The 23421-nt window shown below is 53.5% G+C and overlaps 2 protein-coding genes across 4 annotated transcripts; one reads left to right on the top strand and one right to left on the bottom strand.

The window, feature by feature from the left end:
• Positions 1-4716: 4716 nt before the first annotated feature.
• Positions 4717-9455, bottom strand: MMAB (metabolism of cobalamin associated B). Of its 2 annotated transcripts, none has more exons than XM_074844260.1 (9): positions 9335-9455; positions 9191-9252; positions 8964-9057; positions 8534-8591; positions 7589-7661; positions 7143-7240; positions 6752-6816; positions 5660-5719; positions 4717-5279 (listed from the first exon to the last, which is right to left on the bottom strand). In XM_074844260.1, the coding sequence occupies exons 1-9, from the start codon at positions 9409-9411 to the stop codon at positions 5192-5194; spliced, it is 675 nt and encodes a 224-aa protein (XP_074700361.1). In that variant the 5' UTR covers positions 9412-9455; the 3' UTR covers positions 4717-5191. The 2 variants fall into 2 exon arrangements, with proteins under 2 accessions (XP_074700361.1, XP_074700362.1); XM_074844261.1 differs by having other exon boundaries at positions 6755-6816.
• Positions 9456-9648: 193 nt separating this feature from the next.
• Positions 9649-22234, top strand: MVK (mevalonate kinase). Of its 2 annotated transcripts, XM_074844026.1 has the most exons (10): positions 9649-9778; positions 9865-10012; positions 11067-11214; positions 12444-12599; positions 15405-15508; positions 16553-16598; positions 17385-17475; positions 17906-18022; positions 21257-21410; positions 21732-22234. In XM_074844026.1, exons 1-10 carry the CDS (start codon positions 9701-9703, stop codon positions 21881-21883), a joined length of 1194 nt encoding a protein of 397 aa, XP_074700127.1. In that variant the 5' UTR covers positions 9649-9700; the 3' UTR covers positions 21884-22234. The 2 variants fall into 2 exon arrangements, with proteins under 2 accessions (XP_074700127.1, XP_074700128.1); XM_074844027.1 differs by lacking the exons at positions 9649-9778; positions 9865-10012 and adding an exon at positions 10042-10263.
• The last annotated feature ends 1187 nt before the right edge of the window (positions 22235-23421 follow it).

Below are 23421 nucleotides of genomic sequence, written 5' to 3'. Positions count from 1 at the left end.
TAATATAGAATCCCAGAATCATCTCGGTTGGAAAAGCCCTTGAAGCTCCTCCAGCCCAACCATGAACCTCACCCTGACCGTTCCCAACTCCACCAGATCCCTCAGCGCTGGGTCAACCCGACTCTTCAACCCCTCCAGGGATGGGGACTCCCCCCCTGCCCTGGGCAGCCCATTCCAATGCCCAACAACCCCTTCTGGACAGAAATCCTTCCTAAGAGCCAGTCTGACCCTGCCCTGGCGCAGCTTGAGGCCATTCCCTCTTGGCCTGGCGCTGGTTCCTTGGCTCAAGAGACTCATCCCCCCTCTCTGCACCCTCCTTTCAGGGAGTTGTAGAGGATGATGAGGTCTCCCCTCAGCCTCCTCTTCTCCAGACTAAACCCCCTGCTATTGCTCATACAAGCCAGGATACCATTGGCCTTCTTGGCCACCTGGGCACACTGCTGGCTCATGTTCAGCCCACTGGCAATCAACCCCCCCAGGTCCCTCTCTGACTGGCAGCTCTCCAGCCACTCCTCCCCAAGCCTGTAGCGCTGCTGGGGGTTGTGGCCGAAGTGCAGAATCTGGCATTTGGCCTTATTAAAACTCCTCCAGTTGGGCTCAGCCCATCGCTCCAGCCTGGCCCGATCTCTCTGCGGAGCCTCCCTACCCTCGAGCAGATCAACACTCCCAGCTGGGTGTCGTCTGCAAACTGACTGAGGGGGCACTCGATCGCCTCGTCTAGATCATCAATAAAGATGTTAAACAGCGAGGGGAGAAGCACAGTGCCTGTATTTTGGGACAAAATACAGGCACTGTGTTTCTCCCCTCGCTGGCTCTGGGAGCATCCCTGTAGGAGCGAGGAGCTGTGCCCGCTGCTGCTGCAGCTTCCCCCCGAGTTCAGGTTTGGCACGCGGCAGCGTCGCTGACCGGCTTCCCCTGGCTTCCGCGCCGCGGCGCAGCCCTCCCTGCCTGATCTCGCCGTGCTGACGGGTGCTCGGGCTTCGCTGGGGAGAGGGAGCTCGGTGGGAGCGAGGGAGAGGGCTCCCAGTCAGTGTGCAAGCACCATTGTTTTGACACAGAGGCATATGGCGCCGTCAGAAACAGCAAAAAGAAACCCCACAGCAGATGCTGCCAAGGCAGAAAGCTGGCAGCGAACAGCCAGGCCTGCAAAATGCCTGCTTCCGCGCGGCGCGGTTGTGCCAGGGCTGGCTCTGCGTGCGCTGCTGCGCCTCGGCGCTGACCGAAGGTCGAGTCTGACCGGGGCCGAGGCGCTTGACCCACGCACACGCTGGGAGGGAGCACCGGAGGCTGGTGGTGCTGGGAGGAAGCGGCGCGGGGGGGTCCTGACCGTGGCGGCTGCTGTGCGGGCAGGCCCTGGCCGGGGACACGCTGCTGCCGTGCAGGCGTGGTGGGGGAGCTGACAGCTCTTCTCGCTGCTCCTCTCCTGCTCCTGCAACCTGTCCCAAGCCGCAACTCACGAAACACAGACTTGTAATCCCTCCGTTTGCTACCGCTGTTTGGTACAACCACTTGGCTGGGGCTGGTTGCAGGTTCAGGCAGAGAGAGAGAGAGGAAGCTATGCCGAGCTCTGGTCTCCACATCCCTCAGCAGAACGGGGTGAGGTATTCCTGCATCTTGTTTTTGACTTTGCTCGTGTTTACGGAGATACGGAGCAGCCTCTGCAGCATGTTAGTGATGGAGTGGTCAGACCTACGTTGGCACTGGCTTGGCACCACTGCCTCTCCATTCCGAAATGTGTTTAAAGGTCAAATTCTTCGATACTGACCCTCTGCAGCTTCCCCCTGGGGCGGTTCGAGCATAAGCTGTGACACTCTGCCTCTCCGTGCAGCGGTAGCAGGGATGGGGCGCAGAGGTGGGCGCTTTCTGCCTGGTTGCAGCAGACGTAGAGCTGAGGGACTGAGACAGCCCTTTCCTCAACGCAAACGGGCTGAATCTGCTTCCACCTGATGCAGGGACGGTGGCTCTTACCCTGGGGTGCCATAACTGCACGCCTGCCCTTTTCTAGCCAGGTCTTACCTTGCTGTGGCACGAGCTGCTTGGGTGGGGAGGGTTTTTCTTTGACCACATCCAGGCAAGCTGGGTATTTCAGGGCCCTGCGCCTGCGGAGGCCCTGACTTAGTGGCAGATGTGGTCCCTTCTGGCCCTCCAGCATGAGAGGAAGAGCGTGGGACTGCTGCTGGCTCCCCAGGGCTGGGGCCGTGCACCCCAAAACTTGCCCTTTGGGCTGGGGGGGCCAGTGCATCCTGTCGAGGTTGGGGGCGCACACACACTCGTCCTTCCTTCCGTGCATTCGCAGGAGCAATGCTGCCCTGTATAAATTTACATATGACTTGGCAAAATGTACGTTTGTGTCATTTCTGCAAGAGCAGCAGCCGGCTCTGCTGCTTACACATTGTGGCGGTAATAGAGGTGCTTGAGTTATAGTGAAACTTATTTCATTTTACAGCTCCTACAGTGTTAACAGATGTACAGGCGTCTGATCCAATCATGCAGCAAGAGATTTTGGGGCCAGTTCTTCCAGTTTTGACAGTGTGTAAGCTAGGAGCAGCCATACATTTTACAAACAAGAATAAACGACCCTTAGCAACATATGTCTGTGCTGGCAGCTCCAACGTAATCATAAATAAGGAACCCTGCTAGGCAGGAATGTATCTGGGCTCCACATACGGCCAGGACGGACAAAGCATCTGCCTTCTTCCCATTATATTAATGAGGTGCAGGCACTGGAATCCCTACGCTTGTACGGCTGGATGTTGCTGGGTGGGGACAAAGGACTTGGAAAAACAAATGCTAACCCACAGCAACGGAGCTTTATTTGGTGTAAAGCCCGTATTTCATTTTCGCGACGCTTCCCTCCTGCCCGCTGTCGCGCCAGGCTCGCCCGCGCGTTACTGCACGCCGCTCCCTTCGCGGAGGCCGGCTCGGCCATGCTAGAACTTCTTCGCTGAACCCTGCTCCCAGCCCAGCATGGAGGGTGCACTGGGCCCTGAGCCTCGCTGCAGCTCCCCTGGGGACAGGATTCAGGGCCCTTTCCGACAGCCGGGTGCTGCACGCTGAGGTGGTGAAGCAGAGGATGCCCGCTGTGAACTCCCCTGCGGAGCCCAGCGCTGCTCTGCTGAGCTGCAGAAGCTCCCCGGGGCTGGGGCCAGGCTCAGCCTGGTCTCTGCTCGCTCCTAAAGCCAAGCCCTGGGCCTCTGCGCCCGCTTAACCGGAACAGCCGGGTCCCCCCAGCCACCAGCATCCCTCTGCTTCAGCCCCCCCGAGACAATGGCACTGGGGGCTTTGGGTGGAAAGGGAGAGGGGGGCAGCAGGAAGCTGAGCGCACCCTCATAAATTTAATCCCTGCATCACATTAAAGTGTAGTAGCTCAATTTATTTCTCCTCACAATCAAAACAATACCAGCTTTGGTCCCAAAACAGGAGTGAGATTTCTTTCCCCCAGACGGAAAAAGAAAATACTATAAATCCAGCCCAGAGCTGATTTATACAGCATTCATGAAGAATTTATATTGCAAAGAATTTTATTCAATTAAACTTGAAAAGCCTCTAGATTCCTAAGGTTCAATAGTGATCACTGAGACAGAGCTATCATAAAACTGGATGGCCTGTCTGGAGCAGGCATTGAGAAAATGTCTGATGTGACATTGCAGCTGACGGTACAGTCCAAATCAAGAGCATTTGTCATTGGGATGTGTTACAGGCTAAGGCTCGGAAAATTACTCTGTGAAAAATGTGCATTAACAATAGCCATGAAATATCTGTTTAAAAAAAAAAAAGGGTGAGTAATGAGACAGCGGTATCTATTAGCACTGGGCATTCTTCACTCTGACCCCACTCTGATTAAAAAGTTAACACAAAAGCCAGAGACTTTCGGGAAGGAAGTTTAAGGTTGTTTCTACTTAAATAATCGAAGTTGCACGACTGACTTGAAGCTCCCACTGCTACAAGGGGCACCCTTGGTGCAGGACAAGCGCCCTCGATGTGTGATCACCTCACTGCCCACAGGCTGCCGTGAGATGAGGAGGGGAAGACTTAAACCGCTGCGTGTTCTTCCCAATTCTATTTCCAAGCTGTAGGTGGCTTCGACTTCGCTCTAAGACTGTAATTGTCCGTATTCTCCACGCAACGTGGGTAGGAAGGTGCGAACTCGTTCAGCTGGCTGTAGTTTACACCCTGGGGATGGTTTTTGGCAGTTTTCACTCCACCAGGAAGCTGGAAGAGGATCTTCTCTGCTGGAGTTACCGTCACCTGCTGCGGTGGTTTGCAGCCAGATCCCCCGAGCTCTGGGACAGGCTCCAGCCCACGCTGCTGCCTCCGCGACAGCGACGTTCCTCGGGTCGGTGCGGACGTTAACGTGCACCCCCTTTGGGTGTCACCTCTCTCCCCCAGCCAGGCCCCTGCCACTCATCACAATCCCTTTATCTGCAAACTTAAAAGACTCGGAGAATCCTCCTGCCTGCACATGAGCTGTAGGATTTGGCCCTTCCTCCTCTCATCCCTCTGTCCTCGCGAGCCCCGTTCCTGGCAGGGGACGCCCCGGGTTGTCAGCACGGAGACATTCTTCACACGCATAAAGAGAGGCAGCCCGAGCCAAAGAATTGAGTGTGTTCCTGTAAATCTACACAGCTCAGCTTCAGCCAGGGCTGATGGATTGAAAGCAACTTAAAAAAGAAAAGCACACTGGGCTCACTATTAAAGCACGACAGTTAGGGGCCCTTTGGTACAAGTAAATCACATTTATTATTTCAAAGCCGGTGGACAGAGTTCCTCAATCTCTACGCAGTTGCTGTTCCGCACGAGCGTTGTGACTTACAAAGGGAAGCTGATTGTTTTCCCTTCTTCATTCCTCAGAGCCCTGTTCAAGCCTTTCCACAGCACCTGCCCCTGCCCAGGGCCACGAAGACACCCCCAGAAACCAGCCGCGGTTCTCTGAAGTCTCCTGCCTCACCCAACCCAGGGCCCAGCACCTCCGACACAGCGTTAAACAAGGGCTGTCAGGACAAGGCCCAGCGCGCAGGACAGCTGCGTTCCCCACGCTAGTTATGAACCAGGTTCTAGTTGTTTAAGCTGAAAGTTCTTGGCAGCTCACATTTCCAACCCAGGCTTGTTCTCTTTCCATTCCTTGACGGGGTAGAGCAGTCTGCTGGATTTAGCTTCCCGTGATCAAGGAAACAAACATTCTAGCTCCCAGTTACGCTTCAGGCTTTATATATATTTTCTCTTCCTTCCCTTCCTTCATTGCGGCGTAACGTGCCAAAACGAAGAGATAGTCGCTCAGTCTGGAAACCAAGGGAAGAGCAGTGAAACCCCTTTCTCACATCAGGTATGTTTGTACCCAGCAATGCACAACGCCTCGGCAAAGCACAAGAACCGTGGGTAAAGGAAAGCAGAGAGAGACCACCCGAGAAGAGCTTTCCAAAACAGCTTTCAGTAAGAAAGTCGCCTGCGCCCTCAGCACCGCAGCGGCGTCTGCAAACACATGGCCCTTGCAAGAATCCCTTTTAAAGAGCTGCTTGTTGAAACTTCAAAGCTCTTGCTCTAGAAGGGAAGCTTCTCAAGAGGTAAAACCCTGCAGTTTTATCTCAAAACTAAAGGAACACCGCCAGGTACACATCAGTAGTACACAGTAAGGGTTTGGGATTTTATATTTTTTTTTTACCTGTTCAAATATTTGGCCACGTTTGGATCTGCTTCCCCTGCTTGTACTAAAGGAACCACGCTAGAAAAAGAGAAGGAAGATTTTAGTGTATTTAACTTTCTAGCTCTGAATGCACAAAGAACCACAATTTGCCGGAGCACCAACCTCCACACCCCAACCTCACCCGAGTCCCCCCTTTCTGAGTCCCCACAGCAGGTGTGAACACCCTTCACTGCCCCAAGAGGAACCTAACACAACTAATTTCTGTGACCGTTCCGGAGGAGCAGCTCCACTCTAAAGGATGCTCATCGCTGAGTATCACTGAACAACGGGAGAAGTTTGCAGGATCGTTATCCTTTTCTGCAGGTAAACAGGGACCCTTCTTTTGTTGAGGGAACAGAGCTGTTCCGTGCCTCCTGACTGCTGTACAGCCCTCACTCGAGCTTTCTTTTGACAAGAAACCACTGACTGTGATGTTAGTTTTTTTGAAGATCACACTGCTCTGGTGCATCTTGTCAGAGCAGCAGTCCTCGCAGCGGAGCACATCCACAAAAATGTCTTCCTGCACATCAGGGGCTTCAGCAGAGCACCCCCAGCAGCTTCGAACTGCTGAGGAGCAGGTTCAGGCTAACTTTGCATGGAAGCAATTTACATAACAAGCAGACAGGAGTCTTCTTCTCTGGGCCTTACCACGGGAGTTTTCATCTCCAATAGGGAAGTGGGACAAGGTAGGTGTGGGCAGGAACATCTTCAGCTGCTAAAAGCTTCCCTGGCTCTCACACCTGCCAGTGCCCCAGCTGCCTCGTGTGCCTACAAAATACATTCAGCAAACCAGGTACGAGCTGAACACGTCAATGCATCTCAACATAAACCTGGCTGTCCTTTCTGAAGGTCTTGGCTCGGATGACCCAGTTAGGGAGGGAAGAGAGACTTGCTATTTGCTGACTGCACCCCTGGAATTTGACTAATACAAACACACGAAGCTTGACTCGAGCTCTAGCCGAGCGCAATACAGCGATGGCTGACTGCTCCGACTGCAACGATTTGCTATCGTTACAGCATTCTGATCACTTTTTATCAATTTTATGCTGTTACACTACAGCCAACACTCACCACCTTTCAGCTCTGCGGCAGACAGCTCGGGAAAAATGGAGAGCAGCACTGCTTTTACCTCCTGACTGAAACAACAATGAAACAGCACATCAGTGTCTGCGAACAGCAGATACAGCCATCCACCTTATTGTACCACTGCAGCAAAGCTTATCACATCTCACACACACGTGCAGCTGAAGCCTATATTATGGCCAGGAAACTGAGAAGAGATATCTGAATGCAGTAGGATGTGGAAATTTAACTTAATCGGGTCCTTCTCTCTGCTTTTCTTTTGGTATTTGTCCATGCAAATAATGGCCTCGCAACCTGTTTCCCTGTGGCAAGCATGGAGCAGATTTAGCCTACTAAACTGAGCCTCCTCCAGTCAGCGAGGGGCAGGAGCAGTACCTACGGGCAGGATGAAAGCTCGGAGTGGAGGAAGCTGCTCTGAGTAACTGTCAATCCACTGCTCCAGCTCCAGAACTGGCTTCTCACTGAACGATGTTCGTTCTACAGAAGGAAAAGAAGAATCAGCTAAAAGAAAGGCAGAAGTGATTCGGTTTACAGATAGAGCTTTACTTTCATATTTCTTGGGTCAGCGAAAGCATCCCAAAAAGATCCCCCCAGCCAGAGCACAGCTGGCTCCCCGTTCAGCAGCCGCAGCTGGGTGTCAGTGCTGAGGCAGCGACCGTACAGCGCCCGAGTCACTCGCAGGACCATGTGTTCGTTCAGCACCCAGACAGGCACCATGGAGCAGCCCGGGGGCAGCTCTAACTACCACACACCCAAACAGCCTCCCCAGCACCAGTCTAGGAGAGTTGTGATTCAAGAACCCAGGAAAGGGACCATGGGGCTTACTTAAGTGAGCCTCCCTGGCTGAGGAGAGAGGCGTCGCGATGTTGGAGCCCACATCCTGCAGCATACACTGGACCTAGATGTGGCAATCAGGACAAAAATAAGAAGTGCTTTCATTAACCAGCCTTTGATGCTCCGGTACAACTGCAGCAAGCTCTGGGAGGCGACAGCTGGTTGTGCTGATTAAAGAAGATCCTACCCTTGTTGTTCATCATCCCCCAGCCTGCTGGCAGGGGGGATCAGATAAGTGCTCCCTAATTGCTTTATGAGAAGCCAGATTAACGCATGTACTTGTTTTCACTGGCACATTAAACCACCCTGGCTGACTTTGCAGAAAGCAGACTGGGGAGCGCTCACATAATCCCTTTGCTGGTAGGACACCAAACCAGTAACCTCTGGAAGAAAGGCAGTGACAAACAGCTGCAGACAGCGCTGGCCTGATGTCATGTCCGCTTCCACGAGGGGCATCTCTCCATCCACAGCCCAGGATACTTGAAGGGCAGTCGGGTAAAGCTTTTTAAAATCTCCGACTAGCTCCTTCAGCGTTCTTGTGAACAGTGAAGCTAATTAACAAAACTCACAGACTGCCACAGCAGGACCTGTCTCCCACCATTGTGCCCACGTGGTTACTTTGCCCCCATTTCAAATCTGAGGCTACAGGACAACAAGACTTGTGTCCAGAACCGTGTACAGTAACAGGGCTGAATAATCTGGAGGTATGTTTGTCTGCCCACAACTAATCACTTGATCTACCAGTTTCCTCCTTGTTTAATGAAATTTATTTCTTAGAGAGTAATCAAGGGTCAGAGTCTTAAGTAGCTATTTATTTTAATACTAAATTTATTAAATTCCCATGTGTCAGTGGGAACACTGTGTCTAAAACTACAGAGTTTAAGAACAGCATAGATGAAGTGACTGCACTGCGTGGGGTTTATCGTTAATACTCACTTTGTGAAGCTGTTCCACAAACGTGTGGCCCTTTTCACTGCTAAATTCGCTGGCAAGCCTAGGTTAAAATAAAACCAACAGAGTTAGCCAGAAATGAAAAAATTACCATATGAAAAACACAGAATTTGGACACTGCTGGCTGTTTGTCAGTGCAACCCTCCAGAGAAATGTGGCCCATGGTGTATCCCCTTCCCTCTGGCTGGGCGGTGGGGCTGGGAGAGCAGCATTTAAGGGAAGAAGAGGCCCAGAAGACCCCCACAGATGGGGACTGGGGTGGTGTCACGAGGCCTTTATGCATGTGAGGGGCCTGGGGAGGGCCAGAGTTCCCCGGGCTGGTGGCCAGTTCCCCAGAGAGCACGGCCACCCTGGCAGGACACGGCTGGGCCTCCACAGCCCGGCAGCAGGAGGGGGTCCCGGGGCGGGGGGTTACCCAATAGCCGAGCTCAGTTCGTCCGTGGCTCCCAGGGCTTCGAAGATCCGGTCACCCTTCAGCCTCCGCTCCCCGGTGAAGGTGCTGGAGAAGCCTTTGGAGAAGGCCCGGGGGAGGCGCTCAGAAGCCAGGCCCGGCCCAGCGAACCCGCAGAGGTCAGGCCGGGCTCTGCCCGACCCTCGGTGAGTCCGTGTCGTGTCCGTCCCCCGCCCGCCCCCGAGCACTACCTGCGTCTCCCGTCTTCGTGTAGATCTTCGGGGCCCGCTCGCTGCGGGGGCCGCCGTCGGGGCTGCGGAGGCACAGGCCATGAGAGGGGCCGCCGGGCCCTGCCCTGCCCTGCCCCCTCCAGCCCCGGGCCCCCCCGCACTCACCTGCCTGTCCCGCTCCGCTGCCGCCGCCCCAGCGGCCCCCGCAGGCCCCGGCCCACCGCCGCCGCCCGCCGCCACATTCCTCCCGGCCACCGTAGCCGCCGCCCCTTGACCCTCCGCGGCCGCCGTCCCTCCCTCCTTCCCTCCCGCCCACGCGCGCTGTCACCCCAGCGCCGCACCACTCCGCGCCGCCGCCTTCTGATTGGCCTTCCCGGAGTCCCGCCCCCTAAGGAATCCCGGCTATTGGCTTCAGGGCAAGGCGGGCGGGGCAGAGTGCGGCTCCTATTGGTGAGCGGGGCTGTCAATCATCAAGGCTGGAGTTGGGCGGCTGAGGCGGCCGCGGGACCCCTGAGGCAGCCGCGTCTCGAGATGTGGGAGCGGAGCCTGGTGCTGTCCGCCCCGGGGAAGGTGATCCTCCACGGGGAGCACGCCGTGGTGCACGGCAAGGTAAGGAGCCTGCCGCCGCCGGGGGCTCCCGGGGCTCCGGCCCGGCTGCCTTCCCTTCCTCTCACGCCGCTTTTCCTCGCCCGCAGGTGGCCTTGGCCGTGGCGCTGGACCTGAGGACCTTCCTCCGGCTGAGGCCGAGCGGTGAGGGCAGGGTGTGCGTCCGCCTGCCCGGCGTCGGCGTCGTGAGGAGCTGGGACACCCCCAGCCTCCAGGCCCTGCGGAGGGGGTTTGCAGGCAAGAGCCGGGAGGAGGAAACTGCTACCCCTGTGCCATGTGGGGCTCTCGGTCCTGCTCGGCGCTTTCTGCCCGGTCACTGCGCTGGGACCCCCGGGGGGTTATTTGTTCCTGCTGCAGAGTGTTGCTGGGCCTTGTTGTCTCTGACCACGCTCAGTGTGTGTTGAACTAACGTGTCCCTGCACACTCACACTCAGGCACCCACACCCCCTCTGTGTGCCTCTCGTGACCTGCCTGATGCGCCGATACCTGTGAGTGGCCCTTGCCGTGGCTGTCTCCTCCTGTTTCAGGTTCCCATGGGTTTGTTCTAGAGCTGCCGTAGCTCAGGCAGTGTTGTAATACGTCCAGGAGCCAGCCAGGCACCATGTCCAGGTGTATTACTGATGGGGGTCCAAAAAAAGAGTCTCTGAAGCTGGTCTGAGTTGAGGAGTCCTGGGGAAGGCAGCGATACAGGGCCTGTTTTCCTGCCTCTCTGCCCCATGCCAGCCCTCGCTGGAATTTCTGCAGCGTCTTGTACTGGGTGGAGCCCCAGACTGGTGGTTGTGCCATTTCCCTCTGGAGGACCTGGCGTTAACTCCTGTGACCCTCATGAGCACCGTTTGCATAGCAGAAGGCTGAACAAAGTCTGCAGTGTCAGAGCATCAGTAACCTCTCTCAGCACCGACCAGTTCTCTTACGCTGATGCCAGCTCCTGGCCCTTTGGAGTTCAGACTTGTGTGAAGCGCATCAGAATATCCACGTTCTTAAATAAAGAGTGTGACTTGCCAAGTTCTACATAGCGGTGGGGGGTGTGCACTGGACGTGTAGGCAGGGAGACAGTTGCTGTACTACAACGTAGGTGTGGGGTGTGGAAATACCGGGTTTTCAGAATGGCTGGTGGAGATTTTGCTTTTATTTTATCATGAATCCTCAGGTAGAAAGTTTGTAGGTGAAATCTGGAATTGGCTCAATCTGTTTCTTCCTACTTTAACAGTTGTTCTTGTGAATACTGTTTTCAAGTTTAACAATTCCCTGGTTTCTAAGTATTTAAATTCTCCCCTGCTTGCTTCCATAGCTGACTTTGATGAATCTAAGTCCCCCAGCGTAGAACAGCTGGATACACTGAAAGAGTTTGCTGGAATCGCTGCCGGAGCCTCAGCTCCCGAGAGCCTTGCTACTCTTGCCTTTCTTTATATGTGCCTGGCTATTTCGGCTAAGTATGGGTAAGGCTGTCTTCCTGCCCCAAAACAAACATGCTGTCATGAGTGTTGTTCACCATTAATTGCTTCTACAAGGTCATGGGAAGACACCAAATCTTTGAGGCCAAATAAGAAATTACAAGGAATCTCACTTCTGAGCACCTCAGGAGACATCCTTCAGAGCTGAGCTGTTTGGGTGGGTGGGGTGCCCCAAGCAGGGGGACTGGGAATCATCTGCTCTCATTTTTGAGGCGCTTAAGTCAGAGCTGTTCATCCCACCCTTCTGTGCAGTCAGCAGAAGCAGAGACAGACATCCCTCCCTCCAGCAGGCAGCTCGTTTCAGCCTGGCTTAGGTTAGGAAAATCTGTGACAGAAATGAGCTGTGAATGTATTGTCTGAGCTAAGTCTGATCCCTCTTGTGGGCTGAATCTCCCTAAAAATAGGAGAACTTGGGGCAACCGCAGCTGAGGGCTGTTTCAGTTTCTAAACCTGACTGGCACTGCTGATGGTACCAATAGCTGCCCGAGTGCTCAGGGCAATGTCCAATACAGCACTGCTCGCTGTTTTAAACCAAGTCAGAACCTGACTTCAATATTCATAGCAAAGGAATAAAGGTTAAAGGATTATGATGGGTAGTTGCATCATGTTTTGCTTTGCAGTCTCCGAGTTGCTTGGTGATAGCACTGGGGCTGTCATCAGCCTGCTCTGAAACCATCGGGTCATAGTTCATGTCACTCACCAGCCCATGAAAAGCTCCTGGGTTTGATGTTAGGGACTGTAACACAACCTGGATGCGTTCAGTGGAGAAAAGGGGCTGTGGGCATGGATCCGTGTGTGTTTCATCTTCCCCATCAGCTTGTCTGTGCAGTTACGGATTTGGGCTATTTGCGCTTTATTTAGAAATATGTTTAAAATCATGTTTACAGCAATCTTTGAAGGGTCTCTTTATGGTGCTACTCAAGTATTTAGTTACTAAGTGCCCCTGCTAGCAGCTTGACAAGCTGCGCTAATCATAGATCCAATTCAGCAAGGCTTTGTTCTAGTACAATGGCTTAGCAAGGCTACTCAGCTGTGCTAACTGAGCACTCGTGAAGCCCGTGTGTCTCCGATGCGTATGCATGTGCTGATGTTGCCAGTTTTCAACCAGCTTTTCCTGTGATGAGCCCTAATTGGCATCTTTTTTTGCCTTTGAAATGTTGTCTCGAGATGGAATTCAAGGTCGTTGTGTTACATCCTGCCTGTTTGTGTTTCAGAGATGTTCCCAGTGTGGACATACTGGTGTGGTCTGAGCTGCCCACGGGAGCTGGGCTGGGTTCAAGTGCCGCCTTCACTGTGTGCTTGGCGGCCGCCCTGCTGACGGCATGCGGAGCCATCTCGTGCCCTCTGAAGGAGGGGGAGTCCACAGCCAGGTAATGCAGCATCGCCTGGGGAAGCCTCCCTGCTTTGGGTGCACGGCCCGGGGCAGCTCTGCTCTCCAAGCCCCTGTTTTTCCTTTCACCTGCACAAATTCTGGCACGGGCACCTCTCTTGGTCTCTCTGGCTGACTCCTGGGCTGTGGCCGCAGCAGTGGCGCCCTGAGCCCAGCTCCTTTCCCTTCCTCTCCCATCACTCGTGCCCCATCCCATGGCTCTGACCTGTGAATCCCATCTTTACGATTCGCTTCTCCTGGTAAAAGCAACTGGATGCAGAGACTTTGTAAAAATTGCACCATTTCCCTTGTCTAGTGTGAGATATGCATTAAAAAAAAAGCTTTATTCTGCCAAGCAACATACACACACACTTTAACGTGATTTTTTTTTTTTTTTTAACCTCAAATTCCTTTCTGTCCCTGAGCATCTTCCAGATTTTGCTTTGAGTCCTCAAGGAGTCAAGGATCCTTCCTGGTTTCTCTGCATTGTCACATGAATTGTTTTCTGCATGTGGTACACTTCCTCCCGATCTCCTGACTGAGTTTCCCCTTTATCAGTGGCTGGTGAAAGGAACTTTCTTTCCTTCTGCCCTTGGGTTGCTTTCCCTTGGAGTTCAGTCTTGAAAAACTGGTCTGCTCTGCTGTGTGTCTGAGGAGGCTCTGTTTAAAGATGCGTATCACAGCTGGAGTGGCAGAACCCTCTATTGTGCGCTTGGTGCCAGGTGCAACCTTTTATGGTTGGCTTCTGTGGATTTTCTGTGGGACTGAGAGCAAGAGGGGGTGACTGTGCTCTGCTTCAAAACCAGAGTTTGCAGCCTGACCCAGAAACACGTTCCTAGAGCAGAGCAATTTGTGCGCTGTGCTCAGGCAAATCTCCCAAACAGTCACACGGCACGAGAAATGAAAGGCCAGATCCAAACCAGGCAGCGAGGATGTCTTCATTCCCTCCTCGTGCTTCTTAGTTTCAGCTTGAATACAGCATAATTTTTTTTTTCCTTCCAGCTGGCATGCAGAGGGGTAAGTGAGAGATGGGGGTGTCAGACTTCAGAAGGTTTTTGCTTAACGTCGCAAGAAAAGAACAGCGTGATATAATGACTCCTGTGTAGAGAAGAATCACAGCCTCTCAAAGAGGATTAAAAACAAGTGGTTTACAGCAAACTGCGCTTCTATTTTGAGTAGCGGTGGTGTGAGCTGTTTTCCTGAATGCTTCACAGATTAAATATTGGCAAGGGAAATGAAAGGTGTGTAGAGATGGATAAAGACATTCAGCTGAGGCCCGGGGAAGTGGGGAGTTACAGGAAGCAGCTTCTACATAGCAGGTGGCTCTCAGAATTTGTGCCTCGCCTTAGCAGCAGTCAGTTCTTGTTATTTTATGTAAGGCTGTGTGATGCTTTTCCAAAGTCCATGTTTGTGCTTCTGCTCCATCATGTAATACCTTTTCTGGGCCCCGTATTCTAAAGACTTGTCGACTGCACGTTCTGGCTGCACCAGACGCCAGCTCTGAGCTCTGCAGAGCATCGCTGATGCTGGGAGATCCAATACTGCTGTGCATTAGCCCCTTTGAACGGTGGCTTGGAACCCGCACTCTGTGTCTGGACCGCAGAGCAGGCAGCGCTGCGTCACGGGGAGGGTCAGAGATGTGTATCTGGGTGCCCATGTGAGTCCGAGTGTGTCCCAGGAGGGTGCAGGAGAGCTTGCGGGCTCCCTGTGGGCGCTGAGCTTCCCTTGGGGCGCCAGGGTTTGAGCGTGGAGCGAGGAGCGGGTTGGAAATGGGCTGGGGAGCTCAGAGGGGGGCTGCGTGGGTGCGTGCCTCGCAGGCCCAGAGCAGTGGGGATTCGAGAGGCGCTGGGGAAGAAATCACTGTGCGGGAATTGCGGTGAAGTTGCAGCCAGCAATTGCTTTGTAACTGGCAGCTCTGCGTTTGCTTTTCGTGTTGCTGCAGCCCATTAATTAGTATGTTCAGTCAGGGGCCTTGATCCTTGCTGAGTCTGACCCAGCACCAAACTCTTTGTGCCAGCGTTTAAACTCTCAAAGCACTTACCAATTTATGTGACTGCTTTTAAGACAAACAGACCTGGTTTTGTGTTTTTAGCATAACACCTTCTGGATCTGCATTTGGTTCCCTTCTGTGCTCTAAGTGCCAGCACCCGCTGCAGCTTGAAGTGTTAGGAGTTAATCCCTAAAAATCAAAGTCTTTGCTGGAGATAGTAAATCAGTTCTAACTACACCTTTTGACCCAATTTGTGAGGCTTCTGCAGCTGAGCAGCTGGCAATCAGAGGCTGAAGTTGCACGTGTGAAATGCAACTTTTATGTTCTCTTCTCACGTTGTGCCTTCTGCGTCTATAAATGTGCCGTTCTGCCTGTTGGTGAGCAGGATCTCGGGCCATGATGTGTGGTAACACGGAGTGTCGGGGAGGTGGGGATAGGTCTGGGCTTGCGTTCGGTTAAATTTGATCTCGCTAGGCCAGGGCTAGGATCATCTCCCTCCCTCGCCGCTGGCCTGCAGCGGGAGCACTGGGGAGCAGTTGTGTCCCTCGTGCTGTCTCTGGCCGTGCAGCAGCGTCGGGGCTGGGGATGTTCCTACGTGCTGCCGTGCAGAGAGGCGCCCAGGGCCAGTGAGGTGCTGGAAACAGCGATGCCCACCCTGTGCTGAGAGAGGGCACAGGGGGACTCACAGAGCTGGGGCTTTCCACAGCAACTGGTACGCTGCCCGCTGCTTTTGTACCTCCTGCAGCCTCTGGGACTTCTCTCCCTCCGCGTGTGCTGGTTTCGGTTGTGTATTGGAGTCATTTTCTTGCCTTTCAGGTGGACAGAAGAAGAGCTGACTTTGATTAACAGCTGGGCCTTCCAAGGGGAGCGGGTGATCCATGGCAATCCCTCGGGTGTGGATAATGCTGTTGGTACCTGGGGTATGTGTGTGTTTGCTGCTCCCTGGCGCTGAATACGGGTGCTGAGGGGAGGCTGGCGGGGTGGCAGAGCATCAGATGTGGTTCCATTCCCTGCTGTGGAGCGTGCATCAGCTGTGGGAAGGTGGAGAGCAGATGCCACAAGTTGCATTTTTGCAGCTGATAAGGCTGGGTTGGGGTTGCTGCAGGGACACTGAATGCCTCACTGCGCTGAGGTGCAGCAGAGGGACCAGAAACTCCCCAAATTCAGGTCCCCACGTTGACCCAAGTAGAGGGAACCCTTTTCTGTCGTCCTTTGCCCCATCTGCAAGCTGGGACTGGGGCCAGCTGGGCTGCTGGGGACTCGCTGCGGTAACACCAGAGATCTGCATCCCCCAGGCAAGTGCCGTGGGGCAGCGACCCTGCTGCAAATAACTGATATTTAAACACTCTGGCGTGAACAAAGAAACCTAATCCTGTCCCAAGGATAATGCAGTAGAAAATGCAGTTGGACAGCTGTCATTTAGTTTCAATTAGCAGAGATTTCCAAGTGTTTTGGAAGTGTCCTTGGAGGCTTTTAATAATCTTTCTAATGAGACCTAATCGCAATGCCTCTGTAAAAGTAGGAGTCAAGTGAAACATTCCTTCTGGACAATGAAATTCCATGCTGAAGGACGGCTGCTGACATGAGTGCACACGTTCAGTCCAGTTTGAAACCTGTGTGCTTGGCTCTGCCCCAGGGAATCGCTGCTTGATTCTTGTTTTCAGTAAAGATTTAATGCTGGCCAAACTCTTTGCCTTTTAAAAAATACTTAATGTGGTCCCAGAGTGGAGGAGACCAAAGGGAAAGGCGCTGGGTTAACTACATCCGGCCAGAGCCTCTCATTAAGTCAGCAGGGTTAGGCAGATTCATGCTTTCTGAGAACATGGTTCATTTAGCTGGTGTTTCTTGCAATTACTGTCATATGCTCTGGGTGAGGTTCTAAAGATGAAAGACCTTCTGTCTCTGACGACACTGTTATCTCTCAGCTCGCTGTGTACTGAGACAATGCATGTATTTTACTTTAGGTGGAGCCCTGAGATACCAATCAGGAAAAATCACACCATTAAAGAGGTAATATTCGAGTTTAAAAATAACACTTAGATGCGGTGGGTGGAATATGTCAAAGAGGCATTGGGTGGGTCTTGTAGGGTATGAGGTTGATGGGAGATCGCTGACAGCGTGGCGGGAGGGCTTTGTGGCCAGATTTTGCTGTGGGTGTGGGTAGTTTGAGTGTTGTCTTGGTTTGGGGTGGACGGGAACAATGAAATGTTTGGTCATTATCTGACATTAGATGAACACAGCGCAAAGGATCAATATTAATTTCATGGCATTATGGGCAGCAGGAACAGATCTGCTCCTGGCAGCAAATGACATTGTGGGGAGGGGGAACTTTTTCCTCACCTGGTGGTAGGACTGAGTGAAAACTGAGCTGCAGAGACGAATCCAGGTCCTGCATGTTCCCTCTGCCTCCTGCCAATGAAGTATAATCTGACTCCATTAAAATCTTTCACAGTGCATGAAATTGCTCTATTAGCAGTTAATGGCTACTGCTGGCTAGTCTCGTAGATAGTATTTCAAAGGAAAAATTTTGCTTGAAAAACAAGGATTTCAGTAAATACGTTACAGTCCTATTTATAGCGCTATTACAGTTGTTCCTTTTATCTAAGAGGAACAAGCCTGAACCCAGCCAGCACGTAAGCACCTGCTTAACTTTTTAGAAACTAAGAGACTCCTTATCTTGGGTGTCTTGCTCAAATAGGCCTTTTGAGGCAGAACAAACTGTAGCTGTCTGGGCCTTGGGAGCTGCTGGGGGACTGCGAAGGGAAGAGGCAAGGAGATGTCTCGTCTTGCTTCCAGGGTACCGACGCTGAGGATCTTGCTGACCAACACAAAAGTCCCTCGAAGCACTAAGGTCCTGGTGGCTGGTGTCAAGGAGAAGATCCTGAAGGTGTGGCGGTCGTGGGGATGGGGATGTGTGCTGGTGCAGGGTGGGGAGGTAACCCTCAGGAGCTCAGATCCCTCCTGCGGTCACTGCAGTCCTGTCTGCTGCTAGCGAAGGCCCAGATGCCCTGGGAATGGGGGTTCAGCTTACCACCTCCCTTTCTCCAGCATTAGCAGGGCTTGCCACAAAAATCACCAGCTTGCAACCATGAAAAGAGTAGTTCCTTCCTCTGGCCTGTTTTCCCCCTCTTCCTCAGTTTTCTGCAGGTGGGAGCAGCATGCCATTGCCCTGTCCTGCAGTGGGTTTTTCTGTGAATGAGTAGCCCCACGTGGGGTGAGGAATTGTCCAGCTCAAGGAAACTGGGGCCAGTTTCATCACGGTGATATTGGAAGACTAGCGAGCTGTCTTCTCACATCTTGCCTTCCCCCTTTTTCAGTTCCCTGCTATAATGAACCCGGTGCTGGACTCCATCGATGCAATTTCTCAGGAGTGCCAAAGTGTTCTGGAAGCGATGCCTGCAAATCCATCACCAGAGTATTACCCTGTGCTGGAGGTAAGGGGCTTGTTCGCCAGTATTTTTAGACGCTGTTACTGTTGAACATCAAAATGTCATTTAAAGAGCGTTAGGTCTAAGAAAAAAATTTGATAGCAGGAAATGTTCAGTTCTGAGTGAAGCCGTGGTATGTGTGCGCTGCTTTTAATGCTGTTCCCGGAGCCAAGGGACAGAAAATGCTGCTGGTGTCTCTGCACAGCAGCGCGTGGGGAGGGAGGGAGGGAGTGGGCCTGGTGCTTTGTGGACCTGTAGCTCTGGAGGCTTTGTTTCCCTTTGCTAAGAAACGTGGAGTGATTTCAGGCCGAGACACGGCCTCCCTGCGCCGCCGGCCAGCCACGCTCGCTCTGGCAGTCGCTGCCTGTGAAGCAACTGCTTTGTCACTGCCAGGGCTGGAGCGAGGAGCGGAGAGCCCAGCAGCCACTGGTCTGTGATGGGCTGGTTCCGAGCCAGCTCCCATTGCTCTGCGCTCATCCTGGCTCCAGAGAATTACAGACAGAGTTGTGCCCAGAGCTGACCTGACATTGATGCATGAGGTGCATACAAAGATCTGTGTTTGTCTTGGCTTTGTCCAGAGTCAGAGAGGCTGCCATGGTGGGGGGAAACACGCTTCCAAGTGGAAGAAGTTTATCGCTGAGAGCACTGTAATACTGATTCGTACGACCGTGGGGTAGAGATGTGTGGCAGCATCCCAGCTGGGGCAAACCTGCCCTGGCCCAGGGTGCCAAGGGACTTGGACAATGAAGAGCCATTTGGTACCAGCGCTGCGGTTTTTTGTTGGCATCTGGATCCCTCCCCTCAGCTCTCACACCAGGACTTCTGTTTGTCCTTGCTCTGGCTGGCAGGTTGTCTCCGCCGCAGCCACGAGCTCTGGAGGTGCAGGAGAGGGCCCTGGGGTGGGACAGAGCTGCTGTCCCAGCTCACCCTGTGGCAGCCGTTAGCAGATGGTTGGTATGGCCGCCTTCTCCTCGCTTCGGGCTGTGGTATCACCCCACTGCACGGGGGTGAGGTGCTGCTGGGGCTGTGGAATTCAGAGCAAAGTCCTTTGCTCCCTTCTCACCCAGAGGGTGGTGGGTTTCTGCACCCCTCAAGGTGGGCTGACACTAACGAGGGCTGAGCTGGTGTCAGCGGGAGAAGATCTGGAGCCTCTGCAGCACAACTTCAGACAGCTCCTCTGCACCTTAGTGTGTTATTGCTCAGACTGGGGGACGGCGAAGAGGGGCACTGATTTGAGGTGTGCTTTGAGATCCTCACCTGAAAAACACCACAGCAGCCTCGTACACAATGCCCGAGAAGCAGCACTGCAGTGAGTGGGTTTCTGTCTTGAATCTGTTGTTTTGTCTTGGGTTTGAATTGCCCGCAGAGGCACAGTTGATTATAGATGCAGCGTATAGAGATATGTATCTCTTTTTTTTGGCTGTTTCTGAAATGTGCAGTTCTGGACAGCATTGTATTTGAACCATCGAACTAGTCTACTGTGTCATAAGCTGTCATCCGATTCCTCACAGATTTTGGATCAGGAGATGACAGGTGTCTTGGATCATCATAGCCAGTGCCAGGCCCTCGCTCAGGCATATAAAGAGGCCTGTAGATGGGTGTCTGTCCGACCCAGCACAGAACTTGGGATATATGCGCTCTGCATGCGACAGGCTAATTCATCTCCTCGCATTTGTCTAAACGCAGTACAGAAATGCTCTGGAGTGGGGCGGGGCGGGGGAGGAGAGAGGGATTATTTCTACATCGTCCCCTCCGGTGTGGTGTTGGCAGGAGACCCGTGCAGAGCTGAGGGAGGGTGATGTGACTGACACCTTCCATGTTGCTGCACCCCTCCTGGCTGGCTGCACCCCTCCCAGCTCCCCGCAAGATGCAGGCGGGGAAGTGTTTGGTGACACCAGCTGGAGGAGGAAGCCCAGGGCTCCTGTCACGGAGCCTCTCTGGGACTGGTCCCATCTTGGCTGGCTCCTTGCTTGTGACACCCTCCAGGACAGCGAGGGGAAGAGCCGCCAGACGCCAGGGAGGTGATCGAGTCCAGACCAGCGTTGCTGAGAAGGAGCTTCCTCCAGGGATGGTGCTGATGAGCTGGGAGGGTGCTGCCATGCCTGGGGGCCTGGTGTTGGTTCCTGGCCCTGCTCCAGGCTCTGAGTGCTGGCCAAGCCCTTCCCTCTGTTCCTTAATTCCTCACCTCTAGTGCTGGAAGGAGAGCAGCTGTAACTCCCACCTCTGTGTGGTGTCCATCCCTTGGGCTATTTGGACTTGGCTGCCATGGTGGCTTTCTCCAGGAGCAGTGGGGTTTGTGGCTGGCTGGGCCAGCGTGGCAGAGATGTGTTTGCCGCTCATCAGAGCTGGGCAGCTCTGCTCAGAGGACAGCCTCACTGGGAGAGGGGCTTGTGCTGCCCTCCCCCAAAGGAGGGACCATCTCGACCCGACTGGAACTCAGTGCCAGATTCCCAGCGTGGTGCTGGTGAGAGGCCCCTTGGCTCGCAGCCCAGGCCCTGCCCGTGAGGAGGGAGAAGTGCTGCACAATGCAAACAAGGGGAGGGAACTCCACATCGCCTCTCCAGCGATGCCGTTTCGGACTTGGCTGTGTCAGAAGTCCCCTGGATTTAGTTACGCTGGATGGATTGCAGAGCAGGCAGGGTGACAGCCAGGAATGAGAGACGCTGGCTTAGCGCCCTTCCCACGGCCAGCACGGGGGCTCGCACAGCCTCCTGCTCAACCCTCGTGTGACAGGGGAGAGGTGAAGCAGTGGGGAGGCATCGGGAAGCTCTGATTTAGTGCCTGAACTAAACGCCTGCTGTCAGCTTCACAGAATCACAGAATCAGCTAGGTTGGAAAAGACCTTGAAGATCCTCCAGTCCAACCATAAGCCTGACAATGACCGTTCTCAGCTCCACCAGATCCCTCAGCGCTGGGTCAACCCTGTGATCAGAATTTTCTCAGGGGGTCCAGAAGCTGTTGTACTGCTATCACGGTGGCGGGCAGCAGCACAAGTCATGAGGGGGATAGGGACAGATGAGCAGCCCAAGGCTCAGACTCTGGCCTTGACCTTGCTGCTCAGTGCTGCTGGGCCCTGACACATGCTGGTGGCCGAACTCCGTGCAGGAATGAGACAGCAGCGTGGGAGGGTGCCTGGGAAGGCAGGGCAGCTCCCCTGCACTGCGCTGGGGAGGGAGCCACAGCTGCGAAGAGCCTCTGTCACCATGTGGGCTCATCTGGTGTACGTGTGGTTGCTTTTAGGAACTCTTTGATATAAACCAACACCACTTAAACGTGATCGGAGTCGGCCATCCCTCCCTGGACAGGCTGTGCCAGGTGACAGCATCCCACGGCCTGCATAGCAAGCTGACAGGGGCTGGCGGGGGCGGCTGTGGCATCACCCTGCTGAGACCAGGTCAGTAACCCTCTGCTCGCCCTGGGCGTCCTTCCCCCGTCCTGGGGGCTCGGGTTTGGAAGCAGCAGGATATGATGCTGGCCCTCGTAGGGCTGTGGTGGGGTGTGGAGCCATGTCACGAGCATGGGATGGTGTCTCGCAGAGCTGCCTGGCAGCGTGGTTTCATGCAGGGGTGATTTTGTGCGTTCAGTTATGTGTGTCAGACCTTCAGGGCCTTGGCCCTGTTCCCTGGGGCATGTGTTCCAACGTGCAGTGGCCCGTTGCAGTCTCCCTGCAGCGGCCGAGCTGACTAACTGGCTGCTCTTGCCTTCCTCTTGGCAGACACCTCCCCGCTGGCCGTGGAAGCAGCCAAGCGAGACTTATGTGCCTGTGGATTTGAATGCTGGGAGACCAATATCGGGGCCCCCGGAGTGACCCTCCACTCCTCCTCGTCTTTAAATGCCGAAGTGCTGCACGCGCTCTCCAAGAGTTAAGCTTCTGCCTCTGGCAAGACTGAGCTCTTGGCACCGTGTCATCAGAGCGATGGGTTTGTGTGCCCCTGATGCCTGGAAACGTCTCTCCCGCTCTCCTGTGTGGCTGAGGGCCTCTAGACGTGGGTGTGGAGCCAATTTTGGGCCCGGTGTCTCTGGGAGCGGGGGCTGTGATGAGGACCTGGGAGCAACCCCTTGCGCTCGAGCGAGGTGCGCGTTTGACCCAGGCTCTCAAAATCCTGTTTTGAATTTCCTTACTCAACTGCTGTTGCTAATCCCAAGGGGCAGGAGGAGAGGGTCTTGGCTGGATTCCAGCGCGGATAATGACACTTTGCTTGGTTCTGCTGCTTCAGATGCATGTGGTGTCTCTTCCCTTCTCCCCCGGTGTCCTGTGAGCCGAGGCTGGCAAGGTGGATGTGCCGAGCGCTTTGACATTTTTGGGTGAAAAGCATCGTGACAGCTCAGGGCTTGACACTCGGGTCTCTGTTTCTCCTGGACTGCAGTTCACGGTGGAGAGGAAACCTTTAAATGCAGCTCTTGCCTGGTGCTAATTAAGAGTTGGCTAGTTAAAATGGAACATATAGCACAATTCTAATGAAATTATCACGGTTTTCACTCTTGCCCACAGTCTCTGCCTGGGCTGATAAGAAGGGTCCCGTAGCCAGACTCTGGTTTTTGTTTCCATGCTTGAGGTCTGGTTCAGCCAGGAGCTGTCACCTGCGAGGAGGGCACCTAAGGGCAAGGGCAGTCTTAAAATTTCTACTTGCAATCACTGTTCTGGGATCTCTTTCGCTTCAGTCTTAAATGAGCATGCCCTTGACCTTGCCTGTTGTTGGGTATGTGAAATGTGCCACTGCCAGGGCGGGGGGAGAGGGGGGGCGGAGGGGGGTCAGTGACGGGGCAAACACTAATTTGATTTAGTGCGAAGTAATTGTTTTTAAGTAGGAAAAAAAAAAACCCACACAACAAAACCACCTCCTCAAAAATTGACCATAACTTGCAATTGGCAAACTAGAAAACCTAAAAGCATCTAAACTTCTTACGCGAATGTAAATGCAGTTTTTACTTGTGAAATTTTAATGAGTTGTACCATGGAACTAAAGGGAATTGGCAGGTAAGTGTCTGAAGCCAGAGTATCTTGAAGTAATAAGCTGACTCTTAGTGGCTGTGGCCTCTTCTCTACCTGCCAAAGAGATTTTATCATTGTTGTGTTTGTCTGGGGATTTTTAAGTGTAGCTCTGTTCAAGAATTGCTTCATTCAAAGCTGAGTAATAAATTGGCAGAGGTGGGGGAGCTAGCCTTCCTCTTCCACTGCAGGAATAAAAAACCAAGTGTGAGAAGTCAGGATGTACCAGCTCTAAAATCCTGACATCGTGATGACCAGCTTTAGTTCACTGATCAGATGTAAAACTGTCTCTGGTTTTAATAAATTGATGGGTTTTTTATGTGCAAAATGTTCTTTGATAATTATGCTGGATACAAAAGGAAAAAAGTACCTTACACCGCTTCAGTAAAAACAGGTTTCAGATGCTGGGTTTCTA

Source organism: Strix aluco, chromosome 18 (assembly GCF_031877795.1).
Source record: "Strix aluco isolate bStrAlu1 chromosome 18, bStrAlu1.hap1, whole genome shotgun sequence".
NCBI classification, from domain to species: Eukaryota; Metazoa; Chordata; class Aves; order Strigiformes; family Strigidae; genus Strix; species Strix aluco.
Note: the sequence above shows the minus strand (reverse complement) of the source record. Positions and strands in the feature narration are given on the sequence as shown.

Bases quoted from the DNA above. Each gene is read 5' to 3' on its own strand.
- MMAB (XM_074844260.1), bottom strand. From the start codon at position 9,411: ATGTGGCGGCGGGCGGCGGCGGTGGGCCGGGGCCTGCGGGGGCCGCTG. The intron at 8,592-8,963 runs GTAACCCCCCGC...ATTTTAACCTAG, and splicing joins GAACTGAGCTCGGCTATTGG to GCTTGCCAGCGAATTTAGCA. The intron at 5,720-6,751 runs GTGAGTGTTGGC...CTCTTTTTCTAG, and splicing joins TGCCGCAGAGCTGAAAGGTG to CGTGGTTCCTTTAGTACAAG.
- MVK (XM_074844026.1), top strand. From the start codon at position 9,701: ATGTGGGAGCGGAGCCTGGTGCTGTCCGCCCCGGGGAAGGTGATCCTC. The intron at 16,599-17,384 runs GTAATATTCGAG...TCTTGCTTCCAG, and splicing joins AAAATCACACCATTAAAGAG to GGTACCGACGCTGAGGATCT. The intron at 18,023-21,256 runs GTAAGGGGCTTG...GGTTGCTTTTAG, and splicing joins AGTATTACCCTGTGCTGGAG to GAACTCTTTGATATAAACCA.